General features: G+C 45.0%; 1 protein-coding gene and 1 long non-coding RNA gene across 2 annotated transcripts in view; one reads left to right on the top strand and one right to left on the bottom strand.

Annotated features, from left to right (window-relative positions):
* The window catches only part of LOC139049148 (uncharacterized), a 121,964-nt gene that overhangs the window by 63,985 nt on the left and 35,479 nt on the right, over nt 1–22,500 (top strand). The window contains exon 2 of the long non-coding RNA XR_011508135.1: nt 5,084–5,159. This is a non-coding gene — a long non-coding RNA (uncharacterized lncRNA). The remainder of the gene's footprint in view (nt 1–5,083; nt 5,160–22,500) is intronic.
* slo (calcium-activated potassium channel slo) overlaps nt 1–22,500 on the bottom strand; it is a 204,307-nt gene that overhangs the window by 14,047 nt on the left and 167,760 nt on the right. Inside the window, 8 exon segments of the mRNA XM_070524382.1 lie at nt 853–1,020; nt 1,022–1,081; nt 1,368–1,592; nt 3,118–3,286; nt 11,562–11,651; nt 16,082–16,232; nt 17,924–17,950; nt 20,213–20,284. Of these exon segments, the coding sequence (XP_070380483.1) occupies nt 853–1,020; nt 1,022–1,081; nt 1,368–1,592; nt 3,118–3,286; nt 11,562–11,651; nt 16,082–16,232; nt 17,924–17,950; nt 20,213–20,284 (962 nt within the window).

Below are 22,500 nucleotides of genomic sequence, written 5' to 3' on the forward strand. Positions count from 1 at the left end.
ATGTTTTATTCCTATCTCCTAACGTCAAATTTGCGAATCATGAATAATCAGTGTGTACACATCATATCAGATGGGGAGGTATTGCGGTTTTCGTGACGTCGCGTGACAGGCAGGTGAAGTGGGGGGGGGGGGGGGTTGTCGGAAAAAGTTTTGGACTAATCGCGGAGGGCTGATAGCAGAATTGGAATAGAAAAGTTTGGAAGAGTTTTACGTTATAGCGCCCTATGTCTCGTATAAAGCATATCGGTGTGTTAAAATGCGATAGTGGCAAGCAACAATTAGACAGCTTCAATGACGAATATGCTTTGTGTTCTTTCTTTGTTCAACAGCCTCAGTGCGGCCACACTACAGACTGCACCTGATATTTTTTAGGCGTGTAATGCGCTCAGTAAAAGTGGAAAGCATATTAGAATGACGGGACACACATGGCGCACTTCTAACTGGTTAATTCGACTAGCCTAAACCAACCCGCCCAACTAGCTGTGCTGATATTTGTGTTGGCTTCCCGTATGCTGTGTACCTCGGCTCCTTTGTGTTCATGCTTCGGTGGTCCGTTTCGTGCACACAAAGTGCCCGCCTAATATTAATGTCTTCGAAGGCGCATTTAGTATTAGCGGCGAAATTATGGTGTATTGAGAGAGACGCGTTTATGACACTGGTTTCGCACAGTATTTTTTAAAAACTGTGTGAAAAAAGCATTCACTGAAGCTTTGCTGAGAAAGTAAAACAAAGGGTAAGAAAACAAACGGTAAATAATTTTATAGCCGAGCTCCTTTGGTTCATTGTAAGCACTGTGTGCTCACGACTAACATAGCTACGAAGAAAGCCACATAGACGTAATTACGTTAAGTGCAAGATAAAGCGGCCTATGTGTGATAGAAGAATCGTGTACTTACTGTGAGTAAGGACACCTATGGTATCATCAAAGGTCATAGCCTTGATGTTGAGCGAGGCTAGTATAGCCTCTTTGTCAGCCAGCGTGGGATCATCGCTGCTGGGGATCTTTGCAGATAATATGCACACACATGTCGCAAAGGTTGATGTTCACCGCTCGCAAGTCCGCTCGACTCAAGGGGGAGCCCTGGAATTAATAAAACAAGCCGACTGTTGGACAATTTCTCTGTAGAGGCAAACTGCTACCGGTCACTAGAATAATACAACAGCTGCAAGATCGTGAGGGCAAAGACGTGTTGCGTAACGAAACGACCTTTTGTTGGCGAGGGTTTTAGTTGAGCAGGAAATGGACAACGAGCGCGAAGAACCAGGGGCCTAGGAACTCGATATTTTTTTTTATTACAACAACATCAAGCAACGGACATAATGCACGAAATAATGCACGAAACATATAAAATGATTCGATAACTTACGTTAAGGACAGATATTTTCGGCAGGTTCTGAAGCATCTTCCACTCCCTCCTCAGGTAGTCCACATTGCCGACAATGACAACATGCTTGAGTTCGTGGTAGTGAAAGTTGCTGGCACGAAGTGGCATTACTAAGTTACGCAACCCTATTAGTGGAGAATCGGGATCAGCAAACAAACACACAACCACATGGCCGTTGAGCACAGTCATTGCCGCCTGGTTTCGATCCTGCAATAAGAACGAAAAAAAGAATGATCGCCAATCATTCTTTGTAAGAACTGACACCTTGCTGCTACATGAGTTTCGCGATGTAGGGGCACGTTAAGGTAATGAACACAAGCACGCGCATGCGATCACTGAAGCTGCTTTAGCTCGTTTTGTTTTCTTTCTTTTTCCCATACACAGTTTTATGCATAAGACAACTTGGGTTTAACTTGTACAACAGTTCCTAGAAGCATGTAAAAATATCCGTACGTTTGTGCATCTAAAGCAGCTGCTTTATATTTGCTTTGATATCACGAAAAGCTTACAAACTTGCCTTTGTTAGAAATCGGTAGGTTTACATAGAGAGAAAGGCAAAGGAAAGACAGGGAGGATAACCAGAGATTATCTCCGGTTGGCTACCCTGTTCTGGGGGAAGGGAAAGGGGATGCAATAGGTAAGAAAGAAAGAAGGATAAAAAAAGGAAAAAAAAACCTAAGCACACACACGCACGTACACACGAACTATTTCTGTGGGCACTGTCACGCAACCCGCAAAGGCATTCCTAGTCTTACGCAGTGTCACCGTACAGTCCTGCGCCACACAGTGTACTGTCACAATTTGTCAGAAAGTCCCGTGTCTTTCAAGTATCGCAGCAGCGCCTTCATAGCGGATCGCGCTGATGTTCGCGTAGGCCAGGTTCCAAGGATCTTGTCTTCTGTCATTGGGCGCTTGTCCAGTTTGTCTAAGGTGGCTGAGAGGACAGTTCTTTGTAGGTTAAAACGAGAGCACTGACAAAGAAGATGCTCGATCGTTTCGTTGCACCCGCAGAAGTCACACAGTGGGCTGTTGGCCATTCCGATAAGGAAAGGTAGGTTTACATAACATGTGCAACTACCCAAAGGAGTGCACAAAACATTCGATAGGCTTGGTTGGTAATTCGTGCGCTCAGCGTAGGAATGCATTTACCACGTGCCTTGAACGCCAGGGAGATGTGCTACCTGGCGGGGGGGGGGGGGGGGGGGGTATTTTGTAACAGTCCACCTAGTGGACTGTCCATTTCGGCGGCTGCTGATTGGATGCAGCTGTACGAGAGAAAAGGAGACGATCGGCCCTAGCCAGTCAGCAGCGGCCGAAATGGACAGTCCACTAGGTGGACTCTTGCAGAATAACCCCCTCCCCCCCCTGATATTTCTACTCAGGCGTGTCCATCCGCTCACCTCCTCTCGTTATTGCGGTTTTTTTTTGTTGCTCGCTAGCTATGACTGCGAAATTGGTGCGCGGCCTTTCCCGAAATAAAACTGAGTTCTACTCGGAACGTTTGTTTTGCTGTCCACAAATTGGGACTATGTGCTGCGCGGTGGCGATATAGTTCTTCACATTTGGTTTTAACAGTAACATAGTGCTGTTATTTCGCTTCCTAAAATTCACTACAGTAATTCGCTAAGCTACCTTCAGCACCACATATCCCTGCCAGCACAGTCAGCACGCATGTCCTGTGCCGTGCTTCCGGAACTTGCAGAGACGGCGCGGAAAGTATAGTGGCACGTACCAGTATGCAGTCCTCGATGGGGCGCGCCGAGCACCAGTGGAACATTCCAGTGGAGTCGTACTTCATCTCGGTCTTCTCGAAATCCTTCGCCTGATCGTCTGACAGGCCCACCGGGAAGGGCTTCTCGTTCTGCGAGTTCCCGGTGCCATTGGTACCCCGGCTCGTGGGCCTGTGTGGCGGGAAGAGCGAGGGGGGGGGGGGGGGGGGCATGCAGTGCGGGACATTGTTAACCGAGGTTGGGCGGTCGTAACAGTTTGAATTAACACCAGTAATTATAGTACTGCGTGCGAGGTGGGAATTTCAATCAGAGAATCGATAACAATAGTGCATTCCGTAACGAGGCCTTGCAACACCTTTCATCGACGCGTCTGTTTTTGCGGCAGACAGCGAATTATACGCAGGATTTTTTTGACCTGCTTGAAAATTTAAAAATTAGGGCGCTCTTAATGACGGTAACCTTACGGTTACCATTTAATGTCGAGGCTGATAGCCAATGAGCATATTTACGTGCCCAGACTGACGACAACACGCGAACATGTTATTATAAACGATTTGTGAACTGCGCACGGTGTTTTCCGACTCAATGACGCTGAATAAAACAAAACACAGCGCGGTGCTCAAAATTGTCAACAACAACGCATTAAGATGTTATCGACAATTTTGAGGCCCGTACATTATTGAGAAGCTGTTCTGGCGCCCTCTACACGAATTAGAACGTGATCACACGGACAGCATTCGAAGTGTAAGAAGTAGAGCATGTTGGGATGACACTGCAAGTGTTACGAGGTTTTGCGGGAGGAGTGTGCAAAGGTGGTGAGGACATATTTGTATAATAAAGCATCCAGGGGTATGAGTGACACCGGCAGCGTTACGGATGGTGTGACCCGCCCCTGTATCAACTCGCCGCAGTTCCGCGACAGCGTACGTCGCGCACTCACACGCCGGGTGAGCCCACTGCGCCTGCACGTGCTACGCTCGTAAGCGCGTGTAGATGCGTACAGGATTGCACAGCACACTGAGTACCCGCTCTTTCTCTCACGTGTACGCATGGTCCTCTTTGTTACGACGTTTGTCGTTGAGGTTGTGTTGGTGGCACTTGCAACGAATTTCGTCAAAAATGTAGCCGTTTATATCGAAGTTTACACGTTTATCGACGAGTGAAATTAGCCAGCGGTACTCACGCTGCAATTTTGCGCAGACAGTGCGAATATTTTTATTCGGCCTGAATGACACGCAAATGCATTTATGAAAGATTAGGAGGACAAATTATCGAACGCTCGGACTAAATTATGAGGACAAATTGGCCAATCCATCACAACTGTCACGGGCACAACTCGTTGGCTGGTTCCTGCAAGGCTGTGCCCATTTTTTTTTTTTTTTTGCCGATTGTCTGGTTTTCTCTCTCCTCTCGACATTGCAACAACATTGTCTCCTGCCCCGGGTAGATTGTACAGCAACCGCTGAATGAGGGGAACTACGTGGAGCCATGTTGCGCATGTTAAATTATACATTTAAGTAAACATAGAACGAAATATTTGCCGATGAAATTTAGCTACAGAAAGTGTGCTCTCCTGTCCAAGAAAACTTGTCGGTGGTGGATGTACATAACTTTTCAATGAAACATTTGTGTGTATCCTGACGCCACTGCATCGACGAGCTACTGCGAGGACCTACAACGCTGCAGTAAGCCAACGGAGGTGTTGCAGGACCTCTTTATAAGCACTTTCACAAGAGACATAAAGAGAAGCCTAATTTTTTTGTGAAACACGAGAAAATAACTGACAAACAGCGCAGATGCGCCTTTTTAAAAGATATTGTTAAACACAAGCGGTACATTTAAGACAGCTGTACTCAATATGACCAAATTGCATGTTTGACAAAGACAGCAAAAAAAAAAAAAAGGTGGAAGAGGAAGAAAACAAACAAACAAAGAGGCACTTGTAACGAGGAAACGCTGTCTACGCAGGATACTCGGAACGACGAAGGGGTTGGTGACAAAGAAGACAGAGTCACGGCAGAAAAAGGGAAAGACGAATGCCAACGTAAGTGAAGCACAAGAGAGAGAGAGAGAGAGAGAGAGAGAGAGAAAGCTTGCATAAGGTATGCACGCCAGTTAGAAACTATACGCGCACAACTGTACATTTGCACGCACGATCATGCGAATAACTGGCAAGTAGGCACAGCAGATACGCAAGGACTTCTAGAACTACAGGCATGTAGCCGCGTCGCACTGCGCTCGCTCGCACCCAAGGCACTGCTGCCCCAATACGCACTGGCTACAATGTTCATTTCGTTTACACGTAACATTGAGCGAAACATAACCGCTCGCCGAAACGGCCAGTCATTGCCTGTGCACAACCAACTTTTATGTCACCGTTAAAAGTCGAGGCCAATCTTCGGAATAGTATCCCGATCGAAAGCGTAGAGTAGAGGAAGGTGATCCCTTGTCTCTGTCCAACACAAAAGGTTGTTCTTTATTTTTCCGTGATGAAGCTGAGAATTATTCTGATTTCCTGCGAGTAATTAACTCAACAACAGAGCAAAATTCTGTGTTTATGTCGCAAGTGTAGGTTAACAGCGACATCATATCGCCAGGCATAATTTAAACTTTTTTTGAGCATTACAACTGCCCCCCCCCCCCCCCCACACACACACTTAAGGCTAGCATAAATCGCATGCAGTTGTGTTAAACCATGCAACGGAGTTAGGTGAATAAGCGAAAGCCTATGGTATGACAGTGGCTTATATAAAAACAAATGCACGTTATGGGATAAAATTGTTAGTCTAAAATTAAAATGTTCGCTCTACAAGGAAAAAGTATTACGACATTGAGTGAACAAGAAAGAAAAAGAAATGTCGTGAATGCTAATGCGAATGTATTTCAAGCAACGGCGAATTTGATTTGTTGAGACGATTATGTTGACAAGGTGCCGAATCAATATTTCATTTTACCGCCTGACTTATTATTACATCGGTGTGTAAGCACGCACAATACTTTTATACGCGCGTACACACTTAAGTGCTTTCCTCTCGACAGTGCAGGATTTCCATACCCATACGTCATTTTTGTGTGAATCGCGTCAGGTTTTACATCCTGCGACTATTGAGATCTGATGAGTTATCTCTGCTGCCCAATGGGGCAAGGAGTTGCATGTATCGCAATAATTTACCTGATGTCCTTGGAATACAACGAATCCAGCCATCTATCACGGGTTGTCACTTATCAGTGCTTTTCATAAGGTTGCGTCTTCCATTCGGGAAGTTTCAGGTGCCTGGCATGTTTGTTTCAGGAAACATATCTGATTTGCCAGTTAGTTTTTGAAAGACCCTTGCATAAAGCATGCGTATGTGCGGTGAAGATCTATGAGGGAAAAATCACTTATGTAAGTAATTTACGCAAAGCCTTTAGTGGTTCTAGGGCAGAGTAAGACTACGAGGCACCCCAGATTTACGAGAATGCCATTTGCACAAAAATAACATGCCACCCTTTAACTTCGTTACTATGCGGACCTGATACTTGATTGATTCTTTCCATTTATTCAAATAAAGGATAACCCCATGACTTCGATACAAGAAAAGAACTTGGAAATGGGCGCAGTACACATACAGTATTCGACGCCCATTGATCGTTCAAACTCAAGACGCTCTACAATGAGTAGAGCGTCTGCAAAAGAGTCGCTCATCCTTCGTGCTTTCACTTTTTGTTTAGCCTTTTATTTTTACACGCTTGGCTCCCTTATCTAACTAAATTAACTAATTCCACTTTAAAAATACCTGACTGTCTACGTTCTTGTTGTGATCTAAAACTAGGTACATTCGGACAAGGCCAATACCTATTTTTTAAGAGATCAGCAATAGATTAGGTCGTTCGCCCTAGCCTCAGGACCAGCGCTACGGAGCCGCTTTTAATGCGTTAGTAATAGCAGCGTCAAAGTGTGAAAAATGTGTGGGAAGCGTAGAAAATCAGTCACGTGGCGGTGTATGTATATATACATATATATATATATATATATATATATATATATATATATATATATATATATATATATATATATATATATATATATATATATATATATATATATATATATATATATATATATATATATTGAGCGGTCAGTGACAATTTGTCAGAGGCAGGACGTGTGTCGAGTGAGCTGGACAACACCTTCCAATGTGGTGAACACGGTTGAAATCAAGGATCCGGGACACAAATAGTTGCGACTTAATGCTAACGCAATTTTCTCGCATTTACCACTAAATCGCCACTGATTTTTTTCTATTCAGGTAGCCACAACACAAAAGTAGCCATAGAACAACATGGCGCTTAGCACGTGTCAAGTGTTTTTCTTGTGCATGTCTCAAAAATCGAGGACAAACAGTGTCTAATCTAAATAAGGAAACTTAGAATTAAAAAAAAATATATCGGTACAGACACTTAAGACTGCTTACGTGGGGAAGAATGCGAAATCATCATAGTCGCTTTGGTGGAATGTTTTTTTTTTTTTTTATGCGCGTTCCTTGTCTGCGCAAGCACTCGCCTGCGTTTTAGCTGCGCCTCGGTTGAGGCTTAAACGAAAACGCGCCAAGCGTGTCAGCGTGCTCGCTTGCCCGCGAGGAGTTCATAATTAGAAGGATTGCTCAGCGGCGTTCAATTGGGCATTAACGCTTTTTATTTTATACACTCATTTTATACACCAATGACGTGGCGCCCCCTCCTACCCATTGGCTGTGCCGTCACGTGCTAACGACGCACGCACCAGGCCACACGTTTAGTCACCCAAAACCGGTGAAGCCGCTGTGGTGTCGGGAAAGCGTGCTCGTATCGCACCCCGGAAGCCCGGGTCCGATTCCTGTCCGGGCAGAAACGTACTTCACATTCTGTTCTAAGGTGTTAGTTTACAGGATCCTCCATGAAAAATTTGACATCAATCTGAGTATATTTTTAGGTGTTTTCGCTATTTGCCCTCCGCCATTTTTGGTACCATCATGCGGTCACGCCGCCGACTACAACGCGACATTTTCGCGTATTGGGACAGATAATGCTTTAGCGTTAAAAAAAAAAAAAAACTGCCGAGGTGTTGCGTACAGTTGAGGATCAGTTTCTGTCGATTTTATAGGTCACCTTGCACACCAACGTGAACTTTTTCGCCACTAAGTAGCAGGTAAAGTTTACGAACTTTCTCTGCGTTATAAGTCCACAAAGCCGTCGAGCGTGAGCAGACCGATCTCCACGTCAAGTTCTCTCACATCAGCACTACCACAGAGGCCGTCGTAATTTGAATCTTTAGCGGGTGACAGTAATTGCAACGGTTGGTAGCTTTCGGTGTGCAGGGGACGGAGACCCCCATGCGTTTATTGATTGTGTAAGATTAAATAATGACCATCGTAGGATTTAGGCACCGCGTGGGCAAAGAACGCCGTCAAAGTCAATGGGAGAAATGCGCTTTGTGCGCATAGCGGCTGCACCTAGGCGGTGTATCCAATTTGTGCCTTAGCATAACGGTAAGAAATGCCGGGAGGAGCCACTCACGTGTGTTCTGAGTGAGGTGAATCGATCTGCTGAGAAGCTATTAGCACGAATTTCTAAAACTGAAATCAAGCAAGGGCATCACATCGGACTTTCGCTTACCGCTCGGAAAAGTGGAAAGTACTCTTGGAATGACAGCGTTTTCTTGGATCCAGCCCACTGGGGAGCTTATAATAGTTTGATGCCCTGCAACTTTACCGTCGACCATTTCATCTTAGCTCCAGCTGTGGCTTTTCTGTGCCATAATTAAAGGCTAAGATAAGCGGACAGTGAAAGATGAGAAACGCAACCTTACAAGTCCGAGAGATCACCACATTATAAGGAGCAGGAATTTTGTATGTCTCTTAGTGTCCTTTCACTTTCTTCTGTGGGTAGAACTTTGCAAATATTGGTAGTATTTGACTGTCGCTAGTGCGTATCACCTTTTTGTGCTTTTGTTTTCTTGCCCTGCGAAAAGGAGTGGCCGCGGCGCCAAAAATTGTGCCAACCTCTCCTTTCATTTCGCTTTAATTAAAAAAGGACAGCACATGTGTGTGGTGGTGAATGTGAAACTCATACACATAGGTAGCTGATGAGCAATGTACGCCAAAGAGAATGGCTGCTGCTCTCAGCCCTAGTGGCCCACTGTGCATTTCGTTAGCCCCAGCTCACATATTTTCGTTTTGTTATATTCTTATCATAAAGCGAAAAGGCGAATATTGTTTTTCTAGCTTCATTCTCGGCCCCACGAAGCAGAAATTTTGCGTGCTCAGCGCGCATGGAATAGCGTCTTTCTAGTTTCATGCGATTCAAGCATACCAGCCCTATACCATCACCTGTGGGAGGCTTGCAGATTTTACTGAAAGAAAAACGCAGTCTGGGCTAGCAAGAAATTATACATCTTACTATTTTAGCAAGGCTAGCTAACTTTTTTTTCTCGGTGGTTTCTTTCGTAAAATCCAGCATCTGCCGGAAGTTGTTTTCTAAATGACATTTGAGAAACGTATGAACAACGACGCTGATTGCCTGAAGGTGTTGAACGGCGCGCTTACAGAAGAAAACAGCCCGCCAGCATTATTTCTTTAAGAGAGAACGGCAGCTGTTGCCGAAGACGCAATTCTTCGGCAATGGCATATGCTGAGAAAACTAGTATAGCATGTGAAGCTTCAGAAAGCGTTAGCATTGCTGTAACTCTAAAACGCCTTCGATCAGCAGCGGCGCGCTAAGTAAATATCGATATGCACGCGTTAAATTCTAGGCGACTCCTTCAGCGCGCCAACATTTTACTTCAGTGCCTTATGGCGCAGCTTGATTAGCGGGCGCGCGAAATCATGCTAACCTCAACCGATTTTCGAAGTACATGATTCCGTTTATTACACGACCCATCGTCTCTGCTACTCTGAGCGTTGGTTGGCTGTGTTCGGCTGTGGTCTATAGCTTAGATGCAGACTGTGACAAACCTCGTGATCTGTTGCGGCCCTTCTACACCTCGATTTGTTTTTGTAGGCTTTGTGTTATATATGTTACCGTTTCTGTCTAGAGGCTTCGTCCGCGGCCTTTGAATAGGTGGCCCACAGAATGTATACAGCTCGAGCTTTGCTGCAAGGTAGCAGCGGAAACAGCAACCTGCAACCCGCTTTAGAAGTTCAGCGCCGAAACGAAGGTGACCAAAGTCGACTTGGAGTCGTTCAATGATCATCACATTGTATTCCCTGCGCCGCTATACTACGGATGTTAAGAAGGCTCCTCTCCTGTTGTTTTCTTCCAGAGCCTTTGAGAGCCAAGGACGAAGTAGATGACCCATTACAGCACTCGTATATTCAACTTTAGTGTGACTCCCGTGCCGTTTGATTAGTGAAATTTTTTACAGGGTATGCAGATAAACAAGGAAAGCGCACTACACAAATGTTTCTGAATATTACATTTTCGTTAAGTGACGACCAGGAAAAATTAGCGTAAAAAACTGTATTGTTTGTGGTAAAGGGACAGAATTTCCAGATTACGTTGCTTGTAGCTTGTAGAGGCAATACGTTTGAGCTTTTTTTTTTAAATTTTAGCCTTTTTTTTCTTTGGCAAACTGTAAGCGCAGGCGGCAATGCAAGGTTAAGCATTTGCTTTCTCAGCGTTGCATGCAGTGTAGTAGCGCATGCAGCGTAGTGTAGAGACAGTTTCCGGTGTGGCAATTAACGACAGTTCGCTTAAAATGAAAGGGCATTGTCCGCTGTCGTCTAAGGTAAAGTACGCCAATAAAAGAGGCATCCGTATGCCTCGTTTATTATTATTTATTAGTATGACAATAAAAGATGCAGTCTCGGTGCTTGGAAGTTTCAGTTGTGATAGTACGGACCGTACGGGCGGAGAAAAAAAATATGGACAAATGGTTTTCCGCAAAAAGAAACTATCAATGCCAAAAGCATGCGCTACGAGGGCGTGACACCAATAAATGAAGTATGACATTTTTGGAGACTATGTTCTGTCACCGCCAAGGACACTTCAACGCTTGTTAGGACTATGCCCCATATACATTTAAGACGCCCGTGTACGCCAGAGTGTCCCTGCCGGGGCAGAAGCGAGCAAAAGGCACACTTAAAGGCACGCCTAGGAAAATAACTGGGACTTTCGCTTTAGCGTTTCTTTTGTAACTGAGCATCTGATGTTCTCTGTCGTGCTCTCGAGTGCGGCCTCTGCGGACCTTAGCGTGGCGAGACTGCAGAAAGGCATTCGGACAAACAACTGGCCGGAGCGGTTGAGTAAGCATTCATAGCGTGAGCGTCATGCGTGCGTCGCGACCTCTACAGTGCACGTACAAGACAAAATAGAAAGGAGAAAAAAAAACAGGGAAACAAGGAACGAAGGGGCCAGCAAAGGGGCTGGGAGAGGCAGTCAAACGAAGGAGAGATAGATAGAAGAGAGAAGTGAGAAAAGGAAAGCATACATGAGCTTTTTGACCTCATAGGCAAGGTGTAAGCCAGCAAACATGTCGGGCGCAGCCGTCCGCGTGACGTGGGAAGTGTCAGAGACAGGACTGCAAAGAGAGGGGAACATACACAAAAATCTGCTGTGAGGTGGCCGCGCGTGCGTTCGTACAAGGCTGCGCGCGGCGTGGCTGCCGCACACAAACACACGCGCGCGCGCAGTGCGAGTGAGTGCATGTACGCGCTCGCTTCGTCACCGAACGGCCACTGCGAGAAAAAAGAGTGCATCCCAGTGAGGAGAAACAGAGAGAAGCCCGCTTCCTGTCGCGCCATCTCACACACACGCAAGCGACAGTGAAAGTGAATGAGTGAGTGAGTGAAAGTGTGTGGAGAGACGCTCGTGCCGAGAGGTGCGCAAGTTTGAGAAAGGTGGCGGCAGGAACGGAAAAGAAAATTCGAGTGTTCGAGAAAGCGGATGCTGCTGATGCGGTGATTTCAAGAGAGACGGGCGTGCTTCAAGGCATGTGAGAGCGCCCAGTTTGTTTCGGTACCTTTTCTGCGCGCCTTTGCATCGGGAAAGAAACGTGCCTGAAAAGTGCCCTTGAAAAGAAAAATAAAGAGCTTTGCACAGCCAGACAAGATAAATAGTGGCGTCAGTCTTGCATCAATGCGTCGACCACCCGGTAGAGGATGATGGCGAGCAGCGTCCCAAACTTGATAAGGAAAATTACTTTCTCCTCCGCTGGTCTTAACAGGACTCTGCCATTCTCGTGGCGAAATTGGCAAACTTCGTTGAACAAAGATAATTAAAAAGCACGTTTAGGACAATTATCCAGTTTATGTTTCAGTATTAGAATTAATATGACACTGTTTTGGCGAACATGGTAACCAGCGGGGCTTTTGGCTTTAACCTAAAACCCGCAAGGCAGACGACAAGTTGTCGCGGTCATCACCTCGCTAGAACACTTGCACCTGGTTGGTGGAAGGTCTATCCGAGCAACGCCTTACAAGCGTAGTTGTAACTAAACACTCGTCTTAATTTTTGCAATCATACTTGAGCAGATTAAGCATCCACCACTTTGGACAGTGCTTGGTTACCGCGGAAGTCAACAGGACCGCAGGGACTTGAATGTTGAATTTGCTAATAAAATTTGTTTCTGGGCTAGTTGGTTCATGCTGATAAATGAATACTGGTAAGCGCAGTTTTTTGACAGGATAACGAAAACACCGAATCACGGGACAAACACTTGTCCCTTGTGTCGGTGCCTTCTTTGTCCTGTCAAAAAACTGCGCTTATCAGTATTCATTTATGAGTTTAAATTTGCTGCTTTCTTCCAGTGCTTATTTAAATGTAGAATCACGGGAAAGGACATATACAGCAAAGTTACATTGGTCTAACAAGATCAGTTTATGTGGTCCGGTCGCGGTTCTCCAGCCCGATTTGGAATGTTTATGGCTGGTGATCACTCTGTGGCATTTAGAACCTGTGAAACTAGCTAATGTGACGCCTCGAACTGTCCAGGAAAGAGCTCTTGAGTTCTCTCGACATTGAGTAATTCGGTTGGGCTGCACCACACGCCTTTCCCAGCGCACTGGCGATGACTATTCTCCAATGTGAGTAGAGATACCGCAGTCTCTCAACAATGGTATGTACACTGTTGCTTTTTCAAAAGTCGTTACGAATATGCTGAAGTGTTTATGGACACTTCTTTTTTTTTCTTGACCACTTGAAGCGCGAAATGATTTTGCTGTGGCAAGATGAAAATCTGTGTTGAACAAGCACGTCAGGTTGGAAGACGCTTATTAATCACGCATTCTCAAATGAATTGGGCTTTTGCCATTTTGTTCCCAAGCATGACGCCTGTTTTACGCTTCATATTTCCACAACAATGACGCACAGCAGCTGAGCACGCAATAAGTTCACTTACCTGTTTGTAATACAAGAAAGTGACGAAATCAAGAATGCTTGCCTCGCTGATGCAGGGTTTTTCTATTCTTCACTGCCAAATTAACTGTCTGTTGCGCATACTTTATCTCTGTGAATATCATATCTCAGTACAAAGGTAGTACGTATGCCGCTCGTTCAGTGATAGTGACGTTCGTGTTGCAGTGCTTCAAATGGCTGATTACGGTGTGAATAAGCGCCTACGGGCAAGCAACGGCTTACTGCCGTGGCCAGATATGTACTGGCCTTGGTGTCATGAAATCTTTTGGGAATACGGGCCTTGAACTGCCTAAACGTACAGTTATCTCGCCTGAAACTGAGAGGTTTGACTCAGGTGCTGTGCGAAAAGTTGTAGAACTCTCGACTCTACGCGGCGCGTCGAGGTTGCGCCAGAATTCACTCTTCTTTTTTTTTTTTTCTCACACGTGCCGTGATACATGAGGCTTCTTTCCTGATAGTACCAGAGCTCGCATGGACCTGAGAAGAGAGAGCCAAGAAATAGCAACAAGGCATCACGGATGTCAGAGCTTCGCCGTTCTATTTCCTTGCTGCATCCTAGGTGTCGTCGCTGCCAGTTACTGTCAAAGATCGTATGATGATATCCGAATAAATGCGATCCGATTAAGCTGGTCAAAACCTTTAAACAGGCCCTTTACGAAGAAGACCATTAATTACGCATGATTTAGGTCATTCACGTGATGTTTCGTCATTGAAATCAACAAATATGACACGTAGCCTTTATCGACTCCTGCTTCTAGCATGACCCATAGTTTGAACACAAGAAATGTCGCGAGCAGGTCAGTTGTGACACATCCACAAGAACGAGAAGAAATGAAGTTAACTGAAGGGCCCGATTTTTATTAATCATATCATAAGAAGCCAACACGGATACCAAGGACAACGCAGAGGAAATAACTTGTACTTACTAACTGAATAAAAGAAATGATAAATTAATCGAAATTAAAGTGGATGAAAAACAAACTTGCCGCAAGTGGGGAGCGGTACAACGTCTTCGCATTACGCGTGTGGTGCTCTACCGATTGAGCTACCACGGCGCCGTTTTCCCATCCACTTTCCGGGGTATTTATGTGTTTACTATTAGAATTAACCCTGGGGGTGTTAGGCAGCGCCACAACTCGCATTGCAAGCGTAATACGAAGACATGGGATCGTCCCCCCCTGCGGCAAGTTGTTTTTTCATCCACTTTAATTTGCATAAATTTATTATTTCTTTAATTGAATTTGTAAGTACAAGTAATTTCTCCTGTGTTGTCCTTGGTGTCTTTGTTTGTTTGCTACTTATGAGATCCACAAGAAGGCAGACAGATGTTGAGTTAGGGAAGCGTTCTGAAACGACGTATGCAACTCTAACTGGTTCACTTTTGAACTGAGTTTCCTTTGTCTGCTTCACGTGGCCGCCCTTGCGCGTGCTAAGTTCCACCGTGTTATTTGTTGATAAGATTCGTTTGTTTCGCTTTGCATGCCTGTACACGTGACGCGTCAAAAGCGAAGGTATTTCCCGTCGAGCCCCTTAGCACAGCTAACTGACTCGGCAAAGTAGGATGCCTTCACAGGCACAGCAGCTGATTGGCGTGTCGCCGTTTGAATCCGTTCGCAGAAGCTCTAAAGGTGCGTACGTTAACAAGATATACAAGTGAAGCGATCTGACTCTGGAAAGAAGCGAGTCATACGGTCAGGCGAGGCACATTCTGGCGCGGAGCATAGATACAAGCGAAGAACGCGACATAACGAGGCAGAATCGCAAACGAATGGGCCTCGCTTGCTCTGATCGTCAAACATCTCGATATCTCGTAGCCGTGTCGTTTCTACAAAAGAACACCCTGTAACCATTTTGGCACCTCATGCGCGCAGCCTGTGTCGACTCCAAAGCAAGGGACCCGCCGCGGTGGATTAGCGGTGTTGCGCTACTAGGCACGAGGCCGGGGGATCAAAACGCGGTGACCGCATTTTGGTGTGGGCGAAATACAAAAACGCCAGTGTCCCGTGCACGTTAAAGATCTCCTGATGGTCAAACTTAATCCAGAGTCCCCTACTATGGCGTGCCTCATAATCAAATCGCGGTTTTGGCATGTAAAACCCCATAATTCATTCATCATTCTCCAAAGCAATTTGGGAGCAACATGAAAGTGCTGTTTGGCGAGCGAGTAAACATGAACGTCACAGCTGAAGCCTCCGAAATCGGAAGGGAATTTCAAAAAAGACACTGGACAACACTTGTTATGGTACGTTGTACGCGAAGACCTGGGGATAAAAAGAACAGTGGCAGTGTACTCGTGCCATTAGCCTGACTCCGAGCTTTTTTTTTTTTGCACTTGGCAGAGCGACATGGAATAGACCAGCGCTTGCATCCGAATGATATTCACGGTAATTCCGTTGATGCTATGACGACGATCGCTCTTTGTGGTTGTCTGCGTTCTAGTTGGGCGCTCCGTGGCGAGTCAGATGAATCGATTCAGGCTGCGCAAACATATCATGGGTGCGATGACTGAGGCATCAAGGTGTACAGATGGCCAGCTTAGCGCACGCGCAGACACGTCTCTCTGTCGGTGCATGCGACACTCGCCGCAGGGCTTACCTGGCGTAGGATGGGGGAGCAGAGCGTCCTCCGCGCTCGTTGGGCGATGTCAGCGAATTGCTCTGGTCGTGTTTTTTTGTACTTGGCTTTGGCTTCGGTGCAGAGCTCACGCGGTTCTGGTCGTTGTTGTTGCCCACTTGAGGCTGAGTGGCTGATTGTGCACGAAATGCAAGGAGAAAAAAAAGACATCTGAAAGGCCATCCCTGCGCCATTCATTCGAGCTTTTTGGGCAAGCAATAGACGACTGCCCTCCGTCCTCTTACTGTGCCTGGAAAATTTGGACCGTGTCTTCGTAAACGCAAATAGAGGGCTCGTTTTACAAGGATCACGAAGGTCATCCTGACAGCTCTGCAACGTGCATTTCTCGTGCTTCCCCCTCAGTGAAGTGTCTCTAAGAATGAAACTAGAATCTTGTACCTAAGAGAAAAAAAAATGTCGAGCACGCACTAAAAAGAAGATATGCCTGAAACATGTCACATTGGGTTTTGTGTTTCGTGACTAACGCTATGAAATTTGTGGCTGGTTAAGCAGCTTATTTCTTTAACGATAGCAGGGATTTCTTAGATTGAAAGATAATCTGACCAAACAAATATGCGCTCAGTTTTATTGATGATGTAAAACTCAAGAAAACCAAAATCTCTCTGAAGCAAAAATATTCTCAAAGGTGTGTCCTTGACGAAAAATTTTATGCCGAAGAACGGCACTTGTTCACACTACCGACTAATTCAAGATATAATTACAAAATAAGTCAGAACAGCCTAACTCCACGGGTAAAACCAGAGGCGCTATTTAAAAGAATGATGTGAAAGGTATCCTTGGGTTTTACTCGGTAAATTTCAAACCAATCCCTATTGAAAAAAATAAGCGTCAGTGTTCTTGCTATTTTTTTTTTTTGCAGTAATAAGAAATGTGTCTTTGTATGCCGGGATTAGCTTGGTCGATTTATACTTTATACAACGCGCCAGCGCAGTTAAGAAACATGTTTTCAGATACGGGAATGCGGCGTATTACTACTCATGCATAATACGTTCTTTCTTTCGGAAGCCTTAAGAGTCTAGCTACAGTCCAAGGGCCGACAGTTTATCTACACCGCAGTTATGTGGCGTCCTTTGCGAAATATTCGAGCATCGAGCCTGTGCAATAGTAGGTGCAGCAAATATCAGTGCTTCCTAAAAGGAAGGTTTACGCAAGGGGCTTTGAGGGCATCAGCCATACAAAAGGCACCGCCTCAGTCTAACGCTCGCGAACCAAGCCCACAGTTAACTAAGAAACTATTTTTACAGGAGTCGTTAGACAATCTAGTAACGCATAAGCAGGGCATGCACAGCTTCTAGGTGCATTTGGGACATCAGGCAGTTTAGTTGATATAAAAATATGTTGAAGCATGCAAAATGCAGTGAGAAAGAAAAAAAAGGTCATAACAGATAAACGCGAGATCGATGTTGAGCTTAAACAAGGTTGCGAGCATTGAAAAAAAAAATGGCTTCAACAATTACTTTTTTGTTAATCTTTGCTGCCTCGTCGTTTAAAATAGGCAGAAAGCTTAGCGTAGCATGTCGCTGTCTGCCGGGTATCCTAGTATATGGTTCAGCGTGGACCTCGCAAACCCTGTTGAAGCATTCTTACAACAGACATCGCAGCATGCAGCCTAAGGTCTAGCGAGATTCTTCAAGAAACAAGTCTTGCAGGCTAGTTTCTTGTACTATTGGGTTCTACATTGGATGAAACAAAAAAGTTTGTGCTATGCCTAGCAGTATACAAAAAGTAACAAGGAATTGCGGACACGTAGTCCGAAAAACGTGCGAGGCACGGAGTGCTGTCATATACAGCGAATGAACGTACCCGTGTAGGTAAAGCTTTCTTCTTCAACTAGGTGAGTAAAACAAAACAGAACGTGCAAATCAACACAAAAAACGAACAGTTTGCATTTGGTCTTTTAAACACGTTATGCCCAGTATAGGAGAGTGAACACCTCAGATGCTTTATGTCATTCGCCAAATCAAGGGTGCGCAAGTGCGCGTTTACAGTGCAAAGTACGCAAGTAGCTTTGTTGCCTCCAGCTGCTCTACCTGAAAACACCGTAATGAGATGCTCTCGATTAATAATTTTGACTACTTAAGGGCCACCAAATTCTCACAACATGGACGCGTTAGATAATTATTTAGACTATCCATACTTCCTTAACGTCCACCGAATTCCCAATACACAGCCATCGCACCCACATTGTAACGCAGCCGTCGCGGTAGAGAAGCGTACGCGCGACACTATGGTCAGCAGCGGAGCGTCATAGAGGCGGACCCGTGGCGGGTTCGCTGAGCTGTAATGGTGTAACGATTGTATAGTCGAAACCGCGTGTAGCACTTGCGACATAGATTAAATGTGAAAGAGGACTCAACACGTCAATGTTTCGTATCGAGTTCGAATATATTCACATAACAGGCTCTCGCTGAAATGTCCCCAATCAGTTCGGCTGCGCTCAAGGAAGTTCGCGCCAAGTTCTGCCATTCAACACTGCCTTCCTGTGTACGTTCTCTGTTTTTCGCGCTTGCTTCATACAATTGATAAGAATGGAATGGTCATACTCGTCGAATGAACAAGTAAACTTTGCAAGTTTTGGTGCCACCAGCTTGGCCAAAATGCAAGGAGAATACGGCATAGCTCAAGGCGCTTGCTGTTAATGCCGAACTCTGCATATTAGACATTGCCTAGTAGTGCACAACACCAATGTAAGTTTTTGTTAAAGAAGAAAGAGCGCTATAATAAATTTCAGTCCTGTCTTATGCGTTTACGTAAGAAGGCAACAAGGGCAGAAGCAGCTGTTGAAGGTATGACGAACGTGCGGCCTGCGATACATTCAAAACTCGTCGGATTACAAAAGTACCGATCAATCCTCTCACGCAAAGCAATACCGTTTGCACGTACGCAGCTTCAGAAATGGTGTTTCTGTCTTCATATCTTGACGCCTATGACGTTGCAATTTCAGCCATTTGTAGCAAGTCAATGAGCCACAATAGTGCGTGCCGGTTTCATGCAGCAGTAATGCTTTAAGCTAACTGGCCATAAGCATCTGAGGAATTCGTCTCACACAATGAGCAAAATATACTCAGTGCATTCTAAAAAGGGAATATCTTCGTAATGAATTTTCGCTTCAAAGAAAATAGCGCAGAATCTTAAGTTCTCAGTTACGACTAAAACTATCGCCGCATAGCCAGCATAGAACTTGCAAAGCACAAAAACGTGTTCTCTCTTTATTTTTTCATTCGCACTTCTCAGCAGCCAACAAACGGTGAGTAAGGCGCTATAGCAGGTGCAAGTCTTTTCCAGGGCTAGCTTTCTTTGTGTTATTTTTTATGTAAGCAGCATAAATAATAAAGCAAGCAAGTGAAAGAACGTGAGAAATTGACGTCTCTAAGTGCATGTAATATTATATGCGTGCTTTTTTGAGCACATAAGTCATTTCGTTATCCTGTCATTAAGTAGTCAACAATATAGTTCAGCTCATGTGCTCTTTTGCCTTCGGTAACTTGAACGCAAAAGTGCTGCACTGAACATCAGAAGTCTACTCTTACTAATACGAAAAAAAGCACCACGGCTCTATAATGCCCAAATGTCTCTGAACCCTTCTCCCTACCGTAATTTTAATACAACAATAACTAAGAAATGCATGGAGCAAAAGCATGTTTGCTATCCTTTGCTTAGAGTAGTACGACGATGCCACACGAAGATACGAGCACAATTGTCGTTAATAGCCCACCGACTTAGCCACTTATTTGCGAGCAAGTGAAACCGTGTTGCGTGTCCAGATTGCTCTGGTGGTGTTATAAGCTGTACACATATGTAAAAGAAAAAGCTAGATAAAATGAATTTCAGCACACAGAGTCGTCAGAGACGGCACAAGAACACGACTACAGTTGCAACAAGTGATTGTCGATGTGCAAGTGTGAACTAGACAGAAAAACAGCAAAACAAATCAAGTGAGGCTCTAGTACTCTTCACAAGCTAAACTAGAAAAGAACACAAAAGAAATGACAACGTGCCCGATTTTTAGTACACGCCTATAGGCGGGCGGCAGTTCAGAAGCACAGTCAGCATGCAAACTACAGCAGAAGATGTTAGTGAAAGGATGACTACCTCGTAGCTTGACTCTCTTGGGTATTTCGGGTGGTGTGAAAGTGGGAACATTGGAGTTATGCAGACCTTCATCTGTGGATTAGTGAATAAGACAACCACCCACGTTACTAGCGTGCCAGTGGCTCAGTGGTAAGCACTACCGAAGAACAATGCCTGCTGAAAGACGGCAGCAGTTAAAGACAGGACACATGCACATAAAAGCACGCACGATCATGTGACACAGGCTACAGACGGAAAAGAAGTCACAAATAACGGAGAACCTCATAGCCATTTGTACTGGTCTGTTAACGAGAAGATAAACACGCATGCACGTTACCCTATAGGTCCTGTGCGCGCAGCGAAAGTTTAGCCTTAACAGAGAATAGGTAACTTCATTTATTTAGTTAATATAAATGCCCTCCATCTCAGTCTCAACCACCCTTGCCCAAAACGCAGCTCCTGGAGTAGGGTGTTCTCTATCGACGCCGCTGTTTTCCGCGAAGAAGGCTTGTAGGCATCACGAGGGAAAACGGCCGAGATGCAGCGCGTGAGCAGTTTCAGCGCGTTTCCTTCTCTTTTTGATTTGAAGTGACTGCGATAGTAGCTTTCGTCGTAAACAACGGTGGTCGGATGTGCAGTCTCATTGTTTCAAACTATATTCTCCATGACTCTTTGCAAACTACGTGATGTACGCGCGCAGTGGATTCACACAGAAAGCAGCAACAGCATTCGAGATAAGAGCGCGTGTGTACATTATTTTTGTAGAGTGCCATAGGTACATAACGAAGCAAACGTAATTAGGTTTGTATACTGGGATGCATCATGCTTTGTGAGGTTTTTATTCTTTAGGCACTGTTAGAATCGATGTCCTCTTAAAGCGCCTATTCACGCGCGCAAACTTGAATTAATAATCTAGAAGAAGGGTGCATTCTTTGACGCGTGAAGTTCGTGTGGCGTGCAATGGGAATGGCTACTTGGGCTTATAAGAAATTATAGTGCTGATTAAATAGACTGCCATTGGTCGCGGTTTTAGATTTTGGATAAATTATAACGGTGCAGAATGACCTACGAAGTCGAGTGGTATCGTAATGGGGTCACCCTCAGTCGAGCTGCATAGTCCTTCAGGAATCTGGCGCACCGTCTATGGCTGATTCATTGGCAAATAAATATATTTGGACATAATTTCTAGTCAAGCTATAGAACACTGCGCGAACATATTCTGCATAGCATGAAACACCAAAAATTATTAGCCTGACATTTTTAGGCACGTAATATAGTCACTCGTCATTAGGTAATGCGTCTAAGAGCTGAACTTGGTAAGTCACGTCCCTACTGTTTTATATGCGCGCTGCTCTTCTGGGTATTGACAGCGTACGTGCTCACTTCGTTTATGTTCGCATTCCGATAGTTTCTGCGGAGTGAGACATACTCATCGGCAAATTTATTCACGTCCTCGACCATGCTAAACACGCGGCTGTTACGTAGGTGAAATATATACGCATTGCCACGGCAACAGTGTTGTTCTGGTCCTCCGCAATATATATTTTTCTTTCTTTTTTTGCCTAGGCAGTTTTTTTTATTGTACTCAAGAGCTCTGCGGGGCGGTCAGCTATACTAATTACGGTATTAGCTAAATGGCAATAAAGCACGGGGCGTAGACTGGGCGGTGCGGAACCAGTAGCGAAGGAGACAACTTTGACAGAAACGCTAGGCCAGTATGTGGCATGCTAGAGAACGTAACAAGTGGCGAAGTGCCGTGGCAGAGCGCATGTCGTACAAACCAGGCTGGAGGTGAGAGAGAAGGCATGCATTCATACACAAACAGGCAGACATTTGCATGCGGACACGCCAAATAATTACGGACGTGCACGTGAGGAAGTGAGAGACATGCTACGTTGACAGGAAGGCATGCGTTTGGCAAGCAACAGAGTTACGTCACATTTACACGTCGAAATACAATTACAGCGAAACGCTGCTTGACTGCACTTTTGTCGTCAGACAGAACTTCGAGGGAGCGCAAGCGCAGACATGGTTTGACAAAGGATGGGCATTTTGCCGAAAATGACTATTATACCGACGTATCGATTCAGTACTTGACAACAAACGGTAAAATTTGAAACTTCAGTTCAAAATTTTCTTGTCGTGTTTGTGTTGTACAGCGTAAATGTGATTGCTGCTCGCGCATAATTAACTGCAAGCCCATCTACAGGAACTGATCGCTGTGCGGTGATTATATTTGCTGCGATATTTCTTTACCGCGTGAATCTGGTGGAAATGTTTTTATAAGCAGTTTATAGAAGCTCCGAATT

Source organism: Dermacentor albipictus, chromosome 1, assembly GCF_038994185.2.
Source record: "Dermacentor albipictus isolate Rhodes 1998 colony chromosome 1, USDA_Dalb.pri_finalv2, whole genome shotgun sequence".
In the NCBI taxonomy this organism is placed as follows: Eukaryota; Metazoa; Arthropoda; class Arachnida; order Ixodida; family Ixodidae; genus Dermacentor; species Dermacentor albipictus.